Source organism: Rhododendron vialii, chromosome 9a (assembly GCF_030253575.1).
Source record: "Rhododendron vialii isolate Sample 1 chromosome 9a, ASM3025357v1".
Classification (NCBI taxonomy): domain Eukaryota; kingdom Viridiplantae; phylum Streptophyta; class Magnoliopsida; order Ericales; family Ericaceae; genus Rhododendron; species Rhododendron vialii.
In genome coordinates, this window is record NC_080565.1 from 16,681,750 (window position 1) to 16,701,911 (window position 20,162).

Here is a 20,162-nt window from a genome sequence, read left to right on the forward strand (position 1 = left end):
CATTTGCATAGGTAATAGAAAACTTTTTTAGACAACTATAGATAAACTAGTTATATATTTTAAAACATTTAACACACTTAGCTTGTACATTTGTAGATGCACTGACGAGTATATGAACGTAGCATTGAACTTTGTGGAGATGGCTAATCAAATCCCAGGATATTTAGGAAAGATTCTATGCCCTTGCAAACATTGTCGGATGTTTCTAGTCATTGCGCCTTGTAACTTTTGGTTTTTCTTTTTCGTTTGTATCTTGCTAGGATCTGTTTTGGTTTGTAACTTTTGGTATGTTGTACTAAAGGCACCTCCCAGGATCTTTTGGTTTGTCTCTTTTGGTTTGTATCTTGCCATCATGCCTTAATTTGTTGTTCATATTATACTTGGATATTCGTTAAGTTAATTTCTAGTTGCTGCTACGTTACTGGTGCAGATTGGTTTGTTTTTTCTGTTAACTTGTTTCTTTTATATATTCAGTAACATGTATATCCAGCCGAGGCACTTGTCCAAAATGTTGATAGGCTATGAAAGGTTAAAGCAGAAAAAAAATGGAACAAAACTTAGTACAATTGAAGGCTGCTGGAATCAAGAATGTGCTAAAGTTTTTGTTGGGCTTAAATCAAAGTGCCATCGGTAAATTTAATGATAAGGAAGAAGTTGACATTGGGCATGCAGTCAATGGTGATGATGACGTTGACTATTTGATGGTGAAGAAAGGCTGAGTTCTAATAGTGACAATGATGAAGGGTCTAAAACAAATGAGGTGATGTTTCTATAGGATGTATAGTATACTCTTTGATAGATTAATGTACTTCTACATGTTTTCCATATAAATTTTCTTTTTATAATTTACATGGTCATTACAATGTTGTCCACTCCCCTTCATTCATGCATTGCTTCTTTCATATTTTCAGGTGAATGGTACAGGTCCAAGAAAGAAGAAGGCTTGTTCTAGTGCCCAACCTCTGAGAAAATCACAAAGAACTCAAGAACAGGGTGGCAGCACCCAGGGTGCAACCCAAGCGTAGCAGCTTCCCACATCACCTATTGAACAAACTAACATGTTTTGTAGCCCACATACGGTTGTCGGTTGTTTGGGTGAGAAACAATATTATGAGTTTATTTCTTGTTTGTTTACTTTTTTTATGTAATATTTAGAAGTACATTCATATCCAATGCAAATCTCTATAGAAACTCCTGCAATCCCTTCAAGAACGTCACAAAATCTCAAACACAAAAGAGGCCTGACCAAGCTGAAAACCATTCCTATAGATGAAAGTAGTCGGATTGACGTTAAGTTTGATGAGAATGGTGAACCAATAGGTGAGGGATCAGTCAAGTTGTCTTCTTTCTTGGGACCTCTAGTTCGAGAGATTGTACCATATACACTTTTGGATTGGCGAAAGCTTCCTTCGGGAATGCCAGAAATCCTATGGCAATCCATTCAGGTATGTCATAGTGCCCAACTATTATAATGCTTTTAGTTACATGATAGTAGAATTTCAACTCTCTTTTTTCATATCTTGACTGATCCAATCTTCATGAAGAAGGGCATAGAGTTAGAATTTCATGACTTCAACTCTTTTTTTTCCCTAAGTTACTCTTGTGGAAGTAAAAATTATAGAATTTCATGCAAGTTACATTCAAAATTTTAGGTAAGATTCAATCTTCATGAAGAATGGCATAGACAAATGGTTTTTCGGAGAATGAATGAAGATTGGAGAGCCTCAAAGTCGATATTAGTAAAAAAAAGTAAGAAACGCTTCAAATGAGGAAGAAAGGCTAAAGCTACAGCTTGATAACATCAAATCGCTGCATGATTGGAGGGATTTTGTGAAGGAAAAGACTAGTAAAGAATTCAAGGTATGTGCACCCTATTCATACCACTCCACCACTTTATTCCTGAAAATGCTACTGGAATGAACTCTTGTTTTGTTCATATCTCGCTAGTTTCAGCATACAAAATATCTTGTATCTACTTTGTTTAGATGAACTACTAAAACGGTTGTAGCTGAAAATGCTGCTTTCTTGCTTATGCTCCATATCAATCTCCACAAACGAACATTGATCAACTACTAATAAAGAGTGGTTTTGCAAATCGAGTATGGAATCTGCTTTTTTAGAACTACTTAAATAAGCATACTTAGGTCTTCTTTCCCTACCCTCTTTGATTGTCACTTCTCTTCATGCCAGCACACCACAATCACCACCTATCCTAGCTGAGGCACTTGGTTTAGGAGGTTCAGTATCTACCCAAATATTCTCAAAGTTAACTAAAGAAATTAGTGTTAACACCATCTGCCGTCGTTACCAAAAGATGCAGAAAATAAGAGGTACTGCCTAGATATCAAACATCAAGTAATCCACCATTGAAGACTATTCTGATCATATTAAAGATATGAGAGACTTCAACTAGGCAGTTTATGCTCACAGTTCATAGAGCCATTGGTTTGGGGCATCCACCTTGAGTCCACCAATACACAAAAGACCTGAGAGAGAGAACTCATTACTCTTATTTGTGTAACGAAGAAAAATACCAATGTTTATGTACACATGTTGCCCATTGAACACACCAATACTTGGATGGTAACGTATGGACGACCTTGAATCCTTCAAGTCCCCAACTTCTGTCTCTTGCTCCCAAAAGACTCAAAAGTTTAAGGACTAGTTGAACTATCGCTTCTTCATTGTAACCCAGTATAATAATGAGATCTTTTTCATGAATAAAGTGGCTCCATCCGAGATTAAAGTTTTGAGGTGGACAATTAAAGCTTGCTTGGCCAGAAGGATTCGTGTGTGTGGTCCTCACTCTACACCAGACCATTACAATCTCTAGCAGTAATGTCTAAATGGGTGGGGCCATGGTCAGATTAGAACTTAAGCAGCCTAAGTATCTACGCATTTCATAAATAAGCTTAATCCTATTATATACGAGGAATCACAGGAAATGTTGCATTGGGTACCTTAGTGATAAGGTGGAATCATACAACTTTACTAAAAAAAGGTGCTTTGGTGTAATAAGTCATAGCATAGCTTGCACGAATCATGACTTGGCAAAATAGAGATCATGACTTGGCAGTAAGCAGGCAAGCTGCCATTGTGCAATGTTTTACAACTCTAGATGCAAGTCTGCATTTGTTTTCATTACTATATAGTGATTATTTTGCGGGTGTTGGCTGCTATTTGGCTACTTTTATGAGGTCCATGTTTGGCTATTTTTCTGTTTCAGCTGCTACTGTTATGGTTCTGCTATGGGCACTATTATTGAGCCACGATGGCGTATCCTGTTGTTTACTTGTGGAATGTTCCAAAAACAGGACTGCATTGTGCTTTCCATCCATGCTTCTGCATTATTTTGGCTGTCCAGTATTGTTGCTGCTATGGCTTTGTTGGACTGATTTGTTACTACTACGGCTTTGTTGGGTTGCTGCTGTTTTGCTGCCTGTTATGCGGCTGTTTTGATGCTGTTTCTGCTGTAACCTTATTCAGCCTTGTGTGCTTTTCATGTTGCTACGGGTTTTTCTCTACTATATTTAGGAGTTGCTACTACCCTTTCTTTGCTGCATTTAGGACTTGATTTTGGTTTATTCTTGACTTTAGGTGAAAAGCGAGAACTTTAAAGCTATGAGAGAGAAACAGTTGGAGCTGCAGCTTACTATGAGTCGTAAGGGATATGCACGGTTGACTACTGAGTTGGTAATACCTCTTTTGTTCATTATCAAAAATCATTGGACTTTATATTATAAACTCAATTGAATTCTGATCAGATATTTGTTTTTACTCTAGAAAGCGAAAAGAAATGTTGCCTCCATAAGTAGAGCCATTGTTTGGGCCGATGGACATAGAGAAAAGAATGGAAAACCCAAGAACAAGAATGTTGCACAAAAGATTGTAAAGGCCATGGCTCATTCTTTATTTGTGTGTTTTATTTGTTATATATGTTTGACAGTCTCATTAGTCATTTGCATTATTTTTTTATTATGCCATTTTTATGAAGATATGGGAAAAATTGAACGGAATGGATAGAATTAAACTAATCTGAAAGAAGATGCTGTTTCTAAAGTGCTTGGTGCTGAGAGGAATGGCCGTGTAAGAACATTTGGAAAAGGAGTCACTCAAACAAGATGAACTATATTATCACAAATGAATGGTCAATTTGCTGAATTACGTGAAGAAAATGCTCAGATGAAGTCTCAAATGTCGGATATGCGAAATACAATTGACGAGTTAAAGGAAAGCCAAGTAAGTCAGTTATCGTTTTCTTCGTTGGTGGTCATTTCAGACTAGTTTGATTAATGACATTTTATTTGTTTCCTATTGTTGAACTTTCTAGGTTCAAAATCCGGTAACAACTGAAGCAACACCAACTACACCCCTCCATCGGTAACATGTCATCCACAGAGTGACATTACCAAGTGCAAGTTACTAGATTGGATGGGGACGGGAGACGTAGTAGCGGAGGGGCGTTGGGCTTCAAGTGATCCACATTCCAATGCTCATTATGTTCTGATCAGCCCTAATGCAATGAAAGTTTGGGTGGATGCAGCAAAGAAACCTGAAGAGTTTCTGTGGAGGGCTCCAAGTGATATGACCTTTATCGTACATGCTGTGGGAAGTACCATCGCATGGCCTGCTGACTTTGTTATTCTAGACTCTTCTTCCCCAGGGTATTAAACTTTTACTCTCCTCCATATCGAAGTGTTCTCATGGATGATAAATGTAGGGGGGGAGAAAACAATTGGTGCTTAGAATTGCACCAGATTGCAACGACTTCCCTCGCCTCTTCACCGGAGCCCTAGTTCGTCGCCTGAGCACTAATCTGCAAACAGACAAGGGGTGAGTGCACCTTTGCCTCTCGTGGCAAAGGCCTTCCGATGCCTAAGTTAGTATCACGTACTTGTAGAAAACCCTAAATATCAATAGGAAGTATCGTATGAATGCAATGATTTGCGTACCTTTTGCCTCTAGGTTTTACCTCATATTTATAGATTCAAGGATGCTTGCTGCCCAAGCATTCTTGTTACCCTAGGATTCCTATCTCGTATAGGAAACCCACGATATCTTAGATTCTCGTTCCCTTATCAGTTCATTACCTTAGTCCTTTTAGGACTCTTTTTCATGACTAGCCGAACATCCCACTCCCGTTGGGTATCTTTCCAAGATCTTGCATTCTCGGGAACTCATTCTTTAACGGAATACACTTTCTCTGGACCCTTCCAGAATGTTCCCTCTACTTCAGCACTTTGATTAGAATTCTCTCTCTGTTTGGATATCTTATTGCCGAACAGACTGTATGGTCCAGTTACTTCACATGTAACTGGTCCTTTATCAATTACTTAGGCTAAAATGTCTTCTCAGGAGTTCCCCCTCTGTTCGGCTTCTCTCTCTTTGCCGAACAGTACTGCCTGGGCAGTGACTTTGCATGTCACCGTTTCTATTATATTCATTCCATGGTCCCTCGTACCATGTTTACTAATTCTATCTGTTCGGGAATACCTCCTTACAATTGCTCCCCAGTTTTGCCTTTTGCCAATGTTCGGGGGCAATTGGTAAAACTAGAAATAGACCTTTGAGCTAGGCTTTCAACTCTTCAGATCCTATATAGTCTTGTCGTCAATGCTCTTGGCGCTTAAATCATTATGTCGTCTCGAGGCAGGAACTCCACATGGCGTATTTCGTATACCTTGCATTTAATTTTGACTGACGTTCAAGCCAAATGGTGTCTAAACAGTATTACTTTTCGTTTCTTTTCCCGTAACGGTATGAGAGGGGACGTTTCATCTCTGTCCCTCACTTTTAAACCCAAAAAGGGATTTTTTGGGCTTTTCACCCAAGACTTGAATCTCATCCTTTTCTCTCTCTATAACCAGGCGAGAGCTTTCTTCACTTTCTTCTGCCATCTACGCCATCTGCAACTTGATTGTATCTCAGGCAACCGCTGTAACAGCTTCGTAAAACTCTCATTCTCGCTTCTTCTCGCATCTTATTCTAAGATTTATTCGCAGATTTTATTCTTTTGTTAGGTTTCGATCGCACCTAGTTTCAAATTTCGTCCTGTTCATTTCTTCTGTATCCATGACGGATGATAATGAAACCTTCCAAAACCCAGCAAGTCTAGGAAACTTTGTGAAACACCTACTGCCATGGCGGCATTTAGGGCTAAATATAGCGTTCTTGATAATGTGGGGCTCGAACTCGCCCCTTTAGGTACGGATAGGGATGGTGGTTCGTAGGATAGAATGTGTATCCCCATTGTGGCTATTGTCAAGGGCGGAGTTCGTTTCCCTCTTCACCCACTACTCCGCCAAGTTCTGAACTGGTATCGTCTTACCCCCATGCAAGTTTTGACCAATGTCTTTAGGCTGGTAATGGGGGTTGTAGCTCTGAATAGGATTTTAGGGACCCAACTAGGAATTTGGGACATTCAGTGGTGGTATAGTATTGTGTTGAATCCTGAATACAACACTTACTACTTCAAAGTTAGGAGGGCAGAAAAGCGTCTCGTGCTAAACCTGCCAAACTCTGCTCGTGATCATGAGATTGATTTCCTCTATGTTACCGAAGCATTCGAGCCAATGGGGGAAGATGGCCAAGTGGTGGGCCTCCATTGCCCCCATGTTTGGGGCTACCCACGTATGCTCCTAATTTGTTTTGTTCTATTCGTAATTTCCTTCTATTGCTTTTCTGTACTTTACTTATCCCATATTTTATGCTTCAACTTGCAGCGGATAACGCCAACAAGCGTCTTAGACGAGAACCAAGCTACATTCGAACAGCAGAGATCAACAAGGTTTTGAAATATACAAGTGAGCCTGGTACCTCGTCAGCTGGTTAGGGTCGTAACGCAGACGTACTGCTGGGATACGATCCTGCTTACAGAGGTGTTATTGACAGAAGACTTGCCAACCCAAGTACTAGTGCTGCCTCAACTTCGACTGCTCCCCAATCAAGGAGTTTGAGATCCAATGCTGGGGTTACTGTTGCCGGGCAACCAGGTGAAGTACCCTTCTCCGAGGGCATTCCACTGCCTCGTTTAATCCTTAGAAGGACATACTAACGTCAAGCCGAACAGCCAGCTTTCGAGCATGATACCAGCCAATCCTCCTCATCTGGATATTCTCCGTCCCCACCAAATTCAGGTACGATGACTCGCCAACCTTTGAATTTGAGCTCTCTACTTACCGTCTCCAGGCGGGGTTGTGGTGCTGGGAGGGCAGTATCAACTGGGCATGCTTCGCCACCTCCCCACCGCAATAGAGGTGGTTCTACCCGGTCTTCTTCATCTCCCCAAGGATCTGACCCTGTCCACGGAGCCGATGATGCTTATTGGGACAAACGTCCTAGAACAGAAGACTCCGATGATGCTGCCGCACAAGCCGCAGCTTCGGTTCAAGAACCTCTTTCGCTGAGTACCCAAGTTCTACCTCAAACTTGCCCCCCCCAACTCATTAGGGGTGATCGGCCCATTAAAGTTAGTGATAGTGCAAGTTCCTCAGAAACTGTAGGGAGGTATTCCCGAGCATATACATTTAGTTGCCGAACACGTGGTGTATAAGAACACGTGTTCAAATAACATGACTGATCGCCGGTCAGTACTGACTGATCAGCAGATAGTGACATTCTGATTACCTTGGACCAAGTTGCATGCGAAGTAGCTGGTCCAAACAGAACTGTTCGGTTACGATACAGTCGAACAGATAAAGTAAGAACCGAGTACGTGATTCGAGGGATAATAGGTTGAAAGCGATGCAATTGATATCTGAACAAATGGTACGTGGGACCATAGTTTGAACATAGACAGGACAGTCGCCGTGCAAGATGGTGTTCGGCGATATGGACCAGTAACATGAGAAGTCATTGGTCCAGGCAGACTGTTCGGCAACGAAATGGCCAAACAAGGAAAGAACTCCAATCAAGTGTTAGGAACAGAGGGAATACTCTGGAAGATTCCAAAATAGCCATATCCCATAAAGGAATAAAGATCCCGAGAATATAGGATCAGGTTAAGATACCCAATGAGAATGGGATGTTCGGCCCGTAATGGAAAAGAATCTTAAAAGGACTCTTTTCCATAAACTGATAAAGGAAACAAGACTCCTTGATATCCTGGGTTTCCTATACGAGTTAGGAATCCTATGGCAATGTGGATACTTGGGCAGCAAGCATCCATAAATCTATAAATATGAGGTAAAACTAGAGGTGAAAGGTACGCAATACATTGCTTTCATATTGCTTTCCTACTGATATTTAGGGTTTGACTGCTAGTACGTGATATTAACTTTGGCATCAGAGGGCCTTTGCCATGAGAGGCAGAGGTGCACTCACCCCCTGTCTATTTTGCAGATTAGGGTTCCGACGACGAATTAGGGTTCCGGTGAAGAGGCACGAGAAAGCCGTTGCAATCCAGTTGATCCGAAGCATCAATTGTTTTCACCCCCTACAATTGGCGCCGTTTGTGGGAAACGAACGAGTTCCCTTTTGAAATACGACCATGGTGGAAGTAACTCCAGCAACACCGCATGACCCAAAAGATGTGTTAGATGAAGGAAGGGACAAATCACCACCTGGGGCTCCGAGAAAGCCCCAGGGTGGGCACAGGAGGACCACGAGTAAGGACCGCCCCCTTACCGTCCATCACAACTCCAAAAATAGAGGAGATGGAGAGACGGCTTCGAGATCCACGAGAAGGAGTAAATCCCATCGAAGGGAGGGATCGGTCGCACACTCCAGGAGTGAGGACCGTAGTGACGACCTTCTTGATAAAAAGAGGCAAGAAGTCGAGGTGTATGCTCGTCTGATTAAAAAATGAGAGCATGAGATCAGAGAATTAGAAAGAATCAGGGAACATCCAGAGGATTCCGGACTATCTCGAAGAAATTCTAGAAGCAGTGGGTATGCTGTGGTACAATACAGAAAAGCTCCTTCACGAGGGAGAAGGAGCAGAAGCAGAAGTCCAACCCCAAAGCGACATAGGGCTTCTCCACGAAAAGAGAGGAGCAAGACCCGAACACCCGAGAGAAGGGTTTCTTCACGAAAAAGGAGGAGCAGAGACAGAAGTTCCACCCCCGAAGAGGAAGGAACAAGGAAACACCATCGAGACAGGTACGAGAGACCTGATGCTGATTGGGCCAAAGCCGCGGCTCACAAATCAAAGGAGTTCGAGGATGGGGCAGTGACTGCACGAGAAGCAGCATGCAAGGCATTAAGTAATATTGCGGCCTCCCCATTTACAAAGAGGCTGCAAGAGGCTAGGTTGCCGAGCAGAGTGAAGCACGATGCGTTCGTACTTTACGAGACAAATACGAATCCCGTGGCTCACATACAGCATTATCAACAGGCTATGTTTATGCATGAAGGGGATGATTCCATCTTGTGCAAGATGTTTCCCTCCAGTCTGGGCAAAGTGGCTTTATCCTGGTTTCATAAACTAGCCCCACGATCCATACGAGGATGGAGGCAGTTGGCCGAGGAATTCACTGCTCGGTTCTTGACAAGCAGAAAAGCCCCAAAGACCTTTGAGAGTCTTTCCACCATGAAACAGGAGGAGAACGAGCAAATTAGGGATTATGCAAAGAAGTACTGGGAAACTTTCAACGAGATTGAAAGTTGCAGTGAGGAATACGCAATAGCCACCTTCAAGACTGGTTTACCTGTTCGGGGGGAGCTACGCCGATCATTGAATAAACATCCAGTAGCCACTTTGGCTAAATTGATGGAACGGATAGAGCAACACGCCAGAATGGAGGATGACATACTCCGTGAGGATGGCAGGACGGTTGCCGAACAGCCGAAGGCACCTGCCAAAAAGGTGGATAAGCCAGAGCCCAAGACTTATAGAGAGAAAAGGGAATATGGGCAGGCTAAGAAAGAGCCGTACAAAGATAAGCAAGCTCCTGACCCAAAAGCTTTCTTTTCTATCACTACGGTTTGGAAGGAACCAATATACAGGATTCTTTATCGAATAAAGAATCAGCCATATTTCAAGTGGCCCCCGAGTCTAGGCGGAGACAAGGATGCAAAATGTGCTACGAATCAGCACTGCAGTTACCACAAAGATTGGGGCCACATGACCGAGGATTGTGAGATGTACAAGAGGCACCTTGATGATTTGGTCTCTCGAGGCTATCTCAAGGAATTTATCCAGGAGGATCCTAAGGAGAAAGGGAAGGCTATGGAGCTGGGTTACGAGCAAAACCCTAAAGGAATAATCCATATGATACATGGGTTGGCCACACCTTATACGAGAAAAGAGGTTAGGCTGTTACAAAGGCAAGTTAAGCACGATCAGCACGTGATGCGATTGGGAAACAAGAGAGGGCGAGAGACTGATGTGTGCAATGAGAGCTTGGCATTCAGTGATGATGACCTAGGAGAGGTCCAAATACCCCACAACGATGCATTGGTCGTAACCCTACGAGTTGGGGAATATGACATTGAGAGGATCCTTGTGGACTCAGGAAGTTGTACAGTGGTGTTGTACTACGATGCGTTCAAGAAGCTGGGATTGGCCCAAACAGATTTAGAGCAATCTACAACACCCCTGATCGGCTTCGGTGCAGGAGCAGTCTGGCCCCTTGGAAAGGTAACACTACCTGTTCGGGCTGGAACCGTGGTATTGAGGACAGATTTCTTAGTAGTCGATGTTCCCTCTTCCTATAACGCGATTATAGGAAGGACATGGTTGCACAAGATGAGGGCGGTATCCTCAACTTATCATCAGATGTTGAAGTTCCCAGGATCGAATGGGGTTGAAGTGCTCAGAGGCAATCAGAAAGTGGCTCAACAGTGTTTGATCTCCATCATTAAAACAGCCCCAAAAGTCCACCATGTTCATACGTTGGAAGCACCGGATCAACCAACTATCGAGGATGTTGGAAGAAGCCCGGCTGAAAAAGTGGTTGAAGGTTTGGAAAAGATTCAGATCAGCGAAACTGATCCTGAAAGATATTTTTTAATTGGGGAATCATTACCAGCAGAGGAAAAGGCCGAGTCAATAAGATTTCTGAAGGAATATGTCGATGTATTTGCATGGGAACCAGAGGAGATGCCCGGAGTGGATGCAGATGTGATCTGTCATCATTTGAACATAGATCCCCAGCATAAACCGGTCATTCAGAAAAAACGAAGGGCAGCCGTTCAGCATGTGGATGCAGTAATAGAAGAAGTCGATCGTTTACTGGAGGCTAAAGCGATACGCGAGGTCTACTACCCAGAATGGTTATCTAACACCGTTGTGGTGAAGAAAAAGAATGGGAAGTGGCGAGTCTGCGTAGACTTCACAGACTTCAACAAAGCATGTCCTAAGGATAGCTTTCCTCTGCCCAGGATTGACCAATTGGTTGATGCAACCGCTGGTTACGAACGAATGAGTTTTCTTGATGCATATAGAGGGTATCATCAAATTGCAATGTTCGGCCCTGATCAGGAGAAGACTTCGTTTATCACGCCACGAGGGTTGTACTGCTATAGTGTTATGCCGTTTGGGCTAAAAAATGCTGGGGCAACTTACCAAAGACTTGCAACCATCATGTTCAAGAAATTGCTTGGAAAGATTATGGAAGTTTACGTAGATGATATGATGGTAAAAACTCGAGATAAACAGGGGCATATAGCTGATTTGAAAGAGGTTTTCGAAATCTTGAGAAAGTACAAATTGAAACTCAACGCCTCGAAATGTGCGTTTGGAGTTGGTTCAGGAAAGTTCTTGGGTCATTTGGTAACCATGAGAGGGATAGAGGCTAATCCCGATCAGATTGCTGCCCTACAGAGGCTACAAAGTCCCAAAACCACAAAGGAAGTCCAGAGACTGACTGGAATGGCAGCAGCACTTAACAGATTCATCAGCAGGTCAAGTGATAAGTGTAGACCCTTTTTTCAATTGCTGAAAAAGAGGGAGGGATTTGAATGGGGAGCAGAGTGTGAACAAGCCTTCCAGAACTTGAAGAAGTATCTGGCCGAGCCCCCACTTTTGTCAACACCGCAACAAGGTGAGTCTTTAATTATGTATTTAGCTATTTTCGAGCATGCAGTAAGTGCAGTTCTGTTAAGGGACTTAAGGATGGAACAAATCCCTGTTTATTATGTTAGCAAGACATTGCTAGATGCGGAAACGAGATATCTGCCTTTAGAAAAGCTTGTCCTGGCACTTAGGATAGCCACGAGGAAGCTGCCACATTACTTCCAAAGCCATAAGGTTGTGATTTACACTGAGTTTCCATTGAAATCACTGCTACGAAAAGCAGACTTCTCGGGGAGGATCTAGATGTGGTCCGTGGAGTTAAGTCAATACGATCTTGATTATCAGCCACGCACAGCAATCAAAGGCCAAGTGTTGGCTGATTTTGTGGCGGAGTTTTCTCCCACGGTGGCTCCCCAACCTCCTACGAGAAAGGAGCAGGCAACAGAGACATCACCCATAAAGAATCAACCCCCAGCCGAACAAGATCCCATGGAATGGAAGCGGTATGTTGACGGATCAGCATGTAACACAGGGTCAGGGATTGGGATTGTGCTTTTTCCCCCTGATGGAGTGATGTTAGAGCTATCTGTTCGGCTAGGCTTTAGTGCGTCAAATAATGTGGCAGAGTACGAGGCACTTTTAGCTGGATTGAGGAGTGCAAAAACCCTAAAAGCAAGACGGGTAAGGGTGTATTGTGATTCACAGCTTGTGGTGAACCAGCTGTCCGGCGAGTACGAAACTCGAAATGAAAAGATGGTGGCCTACGTGCAGGCAGTCAAGGACCTGCTTGATACCTTTGAGAGGGTGTATATTGAATAGATAAGCTCTGGACAGAATGCTCATGCAGATTCATTAGCTTGGTTGGCTGCAGCTGTCCCAACTGAGTTCAAAAGGAAGGTGGCAGTAGAATATCTGAATGAGCCGAGCATTGGGAGGAACATAGACTTGGTCTTGGACGTGAACCAAGGAAGAAGTTGGATGGACCCAATCATGGAGTTCTTACGAGACGAGATACTCCCTCCTGACAAAAAGGAGGCCCACAAGATAAGAATCGAATCTGCTCGGTTCTGGCTGTCCCCAGAGGATAAGTTATACAGGAAATCCTTTACAGGCCCATATTTGCTATGTGTGCATCCTGAGATGGTGCAGAAATTTCTTCATGAAATCCACGAGGGAACATGTGGGAGCCATGCTGGAGGCAGATCCATTGCCCACCGAGCAATTACCCAAGGCTACTGGTGGCCACACATGTAGGAAGATGCAAAGGTGTATGTGAAGATTTGTGAAAAGTGTCAAAAATTCTCACCAATGATTTGAACACCCGCCGAGGATCTCGTGCCTTTGACAAGTCCCTGGCCGTTTGCTCAATGGGGGATGGACATCATGGGTCCACTACACAAAGCGACTGGGAATCAAAAATTCCTGCTTGTGGCAACTGACTATTTTACTAAGTGGATTGAGGCAGAACCACTGGCCAAAATCACTGAGCCTATGATAGAAAGGTTCGTGTGGAAAAGCATCATCACTCGCTTTGGGGTCCCATACTCATTGATCACAGATAATGGATATCCCAATTTCAGAAGAAATTCAAGGCTTTTTGTGCTCAGTATGGAATACGAAATTATTATTCCACCCCAGCCTACCCTTAGAGTAATGGGCAAGCAGAGGCGTCTAATAAAACTATCCTTGACGGGATCAAGAAACGGCTGGACAAAGCTAAGGGGAAGTGGCCTGACGAGTTACCATTGGTTTTATGGGCACACCGAACAACGCCTAGGAGGTCTACGGGAGAGACCCCCTATTCATTAGCTTATGGAACAGAGGCTGTCATACCTTTGGAAGTCGGTTTGCCGACCAACAGGACCGTTTTGGTTGAAAGTGGAGGCAGTGACAAGGCCCTTGAAATCGAGCTTGATCTCGCCGAGGAGAGGAGAGAAAGGGCATTGGTCCATCTGGCTTCCTACCAGGAGCAGCTAATGAAGAGCTATAACAAGCATGTTCACTCTCGAGAGTTTGGTGTTGGGGACCTCGTACTACGAAAAGTGCTCGGCAACACCAAGGTGGCCAATGAAGGTAAGTTGGGGGCCAATTGGGAAGGCCCTTATCGAGTTACCGAGATTGTTGGTATAGGGGCCTACAAATTGGCAGATTTGGATGGACATCCACTTCCGAGGCCTTGGAATGTCCATAATCTACGAAAATTCTTTGTTTAAAGAATCATTTCAGTTCTGTTTTAGATTTGCACTACGTACTTGTGTGGGAATTACGAATATAATTCCTTTGTTCTAGTTTTTGATTATTCTAGTTACAAGGGGTACGAATAACGCCCTCTTGAGTTTTACAGATTAAGAATAAAATCACCTTTTAGTATAACTGTTGTGTTCTAGTGTAACTGTTGGTATTTGTTTTAAATACGACCTACGAGATTGGTTTCCCTCATTCGTATTAGGGAGCACGGTAAACAGTTAAGAACAGTTAAGTACGTGAAACTTATTAAACACAAGTATGAAACACTTATGAATAGTTAAGTACGTGAAACTTATTAAACACAAGTATGAGCACACTTGTATGCCTTGTTTAAGTACGTGAAACTTAAACGCAAGTATGATTCTTAAATTACGTGAAACTTAAACGCAAGTACGAAACATTTGTGTGATGTTCTAAGTACGTGAAACTTAATGAATACGAGTATGAACACACTTGTATGGAATTTACAGTACGAGACACTTGTAAAAATTTATTGGTGTGGCTTAAAGCATAACGAATATATGTTAAGCCACACTAATTCAAGTACGTGAAACTTAAATTTGGTTGAGTACGTGAAACTTAACAATCTGTTGCAACAATTTTTAGGTATGAATACACTTGTATGTATTTACGTGAAAAATACAAGTCAACAGTACGAGAAACTGCGACGCAAATAAGTTTAAAGATTTAGATTCAGTACAAATAATCATGTTTGTAGGATTTGCTAAAAGTACGAAATACTTATGCAAACAGGCAAAAGATATGATTAAAATGATCAAAGTACGAAATACTTAAGATTAAAACTATTTGCATCCGAACAGATGCAAACACGAGGATAGCCGAACAAAAACATAAAGGTTATGCCACGAAGGGCTGAATACCTGTGTTATCAAAATAGAGACAGTACTGGTACCACGCAGGGTAAAGAAGCTATGGTCATGCAGGACCAGCCAAGTGATTTAAATCAAACAAAAAACTACCTGCTACTTTTTCAATCTAGGTTCTGAATCTCTGGAGGGACATCAGCCCCAGCAACAGCAGCAGCAGCAGCAGTTTGTACCTCTGGGACAACAATCTCAGTGGTCACTTCCCGAACAGATGATTGATCAACATCATCTTGTGATTCTACATGTATTTCTTCATCAACGTCTGCAAAGTCGTCAATCTGTTGATCAACATCATCCGTTGGAGCTGTAACTTGGCGACTTGGTAGATCATTCTCAACCCATAAGGGAGAATCCTTAGCAACTCCTATCTTTGTAAGGCACGCCTCCCAGCAAGCAACCCAGATCTCGTCCTGAATGATCGGCATCTGCTCTACATAGCTAGCCGTTGTGGCATCAAAACCTTTCTGATAACCATCTTCGAAGGATGCCTTTTTGGTGCTGTCCATCTCGGCCAAAACTTGATGAAGGCTTTCCTCCGTGGTCTCAAGCTTGCCTTTTGTCTCGGAGAGATCAGCTTTAGCTTTATCTCTTTCCCTCTCTAATCTTGTGACTGTTCGGATCAGCCTAGTGTTGTCATTTAAAAGCTTGATCCTCTCGGCTTCAGCTTCCTGGAATTTTTGGCCCAATACGACCATTTTTTGGATAAACTGTAGCAATACCAAAACGTGAGTAACATTTCTCTTAAATATTACAAAGATGGGGCTTTAAAACAAAAAGAGAAGTTTTTGTTACCTTGATCCCACTGATGAGACCAGTGGACACAAGCCGATCAGGGGGAGACGAAGACTCCTTCTGTATGTCAACAGGGAGTAGCAACCCTTGAGCCAAAGCAAGTGCTGTTTCCGACGAACTAGCACTATCCCCGACGTGAACGGGACGGTCTCCTCTAGTGAATGGAGAGTCCATGTTTGAGGAAGTACTTGGGAAATTGGTGAAACAGGGTGATGTGTTTCAGTATCTGCTTGAGAAGCAGTACCAGTTGAGTCTTCTGATCTAGGCCGTTTGTCTCTGTGAGCATCACTGGCCTCTACGGTAGTATCCACTTCACGAGATGAAGTGGAGTGGGTCGAACCTCCTCTGTTACGACGGGGTACAAGAGGAGCGTTCCCTGTGGAAGCTACCCCACCAGATCCCCATCCCCGAGAAGAGACGGTGAGGAGGGAGCTGAGGTTTAAAGGCTGACGTGTCATGGTGCTTGAGTTAGGAGGAGATTGAGAGTAACCTGAAGAGGACGATTGGCTGGTGTCAAGATTCAATACTGGCTGTTCGGATTGAAGAGGAATGACCTGTCTCCGAGAGGATCTTCGAACTCTAACTCGAGGTAACGGAACTCCTTTAGAAATAGGGATTTCACCCAGTTGACCAGCTACAGTTACTCCAGCGTTAGCTCTTGTGCTCCTAGGCTGAGGAGCAGTTGATGTAGAGGCAGCACTGGTGCTGGGGTGAGCAAGCCTCCTGTCAATGACACCTCTGTACGCGGGGTCATATCCCAGAAGTACGTCAGCGTCACGACCCCGACCAGCTGTTCGGGTACCAGGCTCGCCTGTATATTTTAAGACTTTGTTGATGTCCTCTGTTCGGATGTTGCTCGGTACACGTTTGGGATGGTGGTTAGCGTTTTCAGCTGCGAAATCCGAATTGAAAAACCAAAGTTAGACATATCGAAAAGCTATGAGAAAGCAGTAAATGAAGAAATTGCAAAAGATAAAAGCAAGAGCATACGTGGATAGCCCCATATGTGGGGGCAATGGAGCCCCAACACTTGGCCATCTTCCCCTAAAGGCTCGAATGCTCCAGTCACATAGAGGAAGTCGATCTCGTGGTCATGAGCAGAATCTGGCAGATTGAGCACGAAGCGCTTCTCTGCCCTCCTAACTTTGAAGTAGTAAGTATTGTACTCGGGGTTTAGTACTATACTATACCACCACTGGATGTCCCAGATTCCTAATTGGGTCTCTAGAATCCCATTTAGGGCTATAGTCCCCATTATCAGTCTGAAAACATTGGTTGAAACTTGCATGGGTGTAAGACAGTACCAGCTTAAAATCTGGCGGAGTAGTGGGTGGAGGGGAAAACGAACCCCACCTTCGACTATGGCTACAATTGGGATACACATTCTATCCCATGAACCGCCATCCCTGTCTGCACCTAAAGGGGCGAGTTCAAAACCTACATTCTCAGGGACGTTATATTTTTCTCTAAATGCCGCCATGGCAGCAGGGGTATCACAAAGCTTCCTAAATTTACTGGGTCTAGGAGGGTTGTCATCCGCCATGAGTATATTCAGAAAAGAAGAAAAACTGGAAATGGGTACGAATTGAAACCCTAGAAACAACCCACGAATATGAGAATGAGATCTCAGATGGAAACCTAAGCAGACGAAATGGAGTGAGAACGAGAATCTTACAAGAATACTGTGATGATTCCCTGGAATGCAATCGAGTTTGCAGACGGCGGCGATGGCGGAAGGCTTAGAGAGAGAAGAAACTGAAAGTTCGAGTTGTATCTTGGGTAAAAACCCAAACAACGCCCTTTCAGGGGTTTAAAAGCAAGAAACGGAGATGAAACGTCTCCTCTCACGCCATTGCAGGTTAAGGTAACGGAAAGCAAAAACCGTTTTGACGCCGTTTCATAGAACGTCAGTTCGAGATTAATGATAGGCATACGAAACGTGCCACGTGGAATCGATGCCTCGGGATGGCACGAAGGCAAAAAGCGCCAAAGCATCAAATGAATATTAGAGCAGTGACCGCACGGGATCAGAAGAGTCTGATCTAAATAAATTTTTTATTTCTAAAGCTTCATATATTGCCCCCGAACAGTGGTAAATGAATGAAGCTGGGGAGCAATTATAGGGAGGTATTCTCGAGCATATACATTTAGTTGCCGAACACGTGGTGTATAAGAACGCGTGTTCAAATTGAACATGACTGATCGCCGGTCAGTGCTGACTGATCAGCAGATAGTGACATTCCGATTACCTTGGACCAAGTTGCATGTGAAGTAGCTGGTCCAAACAGAACTGTTCGGTTACGATACAGCCGAACAGATAAAGTAAGAACCGAGTACGTGATACGAGGGATAATGGGTTGAAAGTGATGCAATTGATATCCGAACAAATGGTACGTGGGACCATAGTTTGAACATAGACAGGACAGTCGCCGTGCAAGATGGTGTTCGGCGATATGGACCAGTAACATGAGAAGTCATTGCTCCAGGCAGACTGTTCGGCAACGAGATGGCCAAACAAGGAAAGAACTCCAATCAAGTGTTAGGAACAGAGGGAATACTCTGGAAGATTCCAGAATAGCCATATCCCGTAAATGAATAAAGATCCCGGAAATATAGGATCAGGTTAAGATACCCAATGAGAATGGGATGTTCGGCCCGTAATGGAAAAGAATCTTAAAAGGACTCTTTTCCATAAACTGATAAAGGAAACGAGACTCCTTGATATCCTGGATTACCTATACGAGTTAGGAATCCTATGGCAATGTGGATACTTGGGCAGCAAGCATCCATAAATCTATAAATATGAGGTAAAACTAGAGGTGAAAGGTATGCAATACATTGCTTTCATATTGCTTTCCTACTGATAATTAGGGTTTGACTGCTAATACGTGATACTAACTTTGGCATCAGAGGGCCTTTGCCATGAGAGGCAGAGGTGCGCTCACCCCCTATCTATTTTGCAGATTAGGGTTCCGACGACGAATTAGGGTTCTGGTGAAGAGGCACGAGAAAGCCGTTGCAATCCAGTTGATCCGAAGCATCAATTGTTTTCATCCCCCTACAGAAACTGCACTGGCACTTGCACAAGCGTTGTTGCTGCCTGTTGACATGCAGAAGGAATTGGGATCGCCACCTGATCGGCTTATCTCCACTGGTCTCGTCAGTGGAATAAAGGTAAAGTGACATGATAACTTTAGTCAAATCCTAACATCTCGTGTTATTATATTTACGCTCCCTATCTTCTTTGGATTTCCTCAGTTTATCCAAAAGATGGTTGCATTGGGCCAAAAACTCCGAGAGATCGAGCCAAAACGCAACAGGCTCTTGAGAGACAACACCAAGTTATTGCAGACAATTTCCAGACTCGAAAGAGAGAGGGACAAGGCAAATCTGGAGGTGAATGGATTGAAGACGAAGTTAGAAACTTCTGAGGACAGTCTTGGTCAGGCACTGTCTGAGATTGACAGTGCTAAGAAGACTGCCTATGATGATGGATACCAAAAAGGCTTTGATGCTGCCACTGCAAGCTATATCGAACAGATGTCGGCCATACAAGACCAAATCTGGGTTGCCAGCTGGGAAGCCTTGTAACGCCCCGAATTTTGGGTACGTTAAAAAAGACATATTATTGATAACATCAAATGGAGTCTGGCTTTTATTACAACAAAACTCCTACAAGAGTTCAATATTTACAAAAATGAAGGCGGTTCTACGGTTCCTAACTACAGCTCCTGAGCTCCTCCATTCTTGCCAGCTCCTCAGCTTTAAAAGCCTCCATGGTGAACTGCTTACCCTGATCATCTACAAAATCTGACACATTATACCGGCGTCGCCACCCATATAATAAGTCAGGGTCACCAAAAAGGCAACACCGTGAGCTACAAAGCTCAGCAGAAAAATCCCATACCCGCTAACCCATAACTTATAAACAAAGCTATAATACAACATCAATTTCCACATGATAAGTATATACACAATTAATCAATGACACATCCACATTCATTAATCATCTATCGTTGGTGTCCAAGATTTCTGGGTTTCTCCTACGCGACTCATCGTAGACTGTGTCAACAATTTCATTTACAAATCAACCTTTCAAAAACCATTTGTTTAACACAAAAACATTTGCATTGGCTCCGTACCGCGGATAACCAAGCTACACACCCAACCTTTTTAAAATCATTTGCATTGGCTCCGTACCACGGATAACCAAGCTACACACCCAACCTCGGTTCCGCCATTTCGGACTCCCGAGTATCCTCACAATGGTTCCGCCGTCC

General features: G+C 43.4%; 1 protein-coding gene across 7 annotated transcripts in view; it reads left to right on the forward strand.

The window, feature by feature from the left end:
• The first annotated feature begins 277 nt into the window (after positions 1-277).
• The window catches only part of LOC131301533 (uncharacterized), a 66,823-nt gene continuing 46,938 nt past the window's right edge, over positions 278-20,162 (forward strand). Inside the window, exons 1-7 of one of the 7 annotated variants that reach the window (XR_009191320.1) lie at positions 278-760; positions 912-1,095; positions 1,189-1,445; positions 1,653-1,860; positions 3,227-3,693; positions 3,784-4,239; positions 4,331-4,664. Coding sequence is in view for 1 of the 7 variants with exons in the window: in XM_058327888.1 (XP_058183871.1) it covers positions 1,059-1,095; positions 1,189-1,445; positions 3,598-3,693; positions 3,784-3,888 (495 nt within the window). In the remaining 6 variants the exon portion in view is untranslated. The other 6 variants (XR_009191322.1, XR_009191319.1, XR_009191321.1 and 3 more) reach the window with 6 other exon arrangements.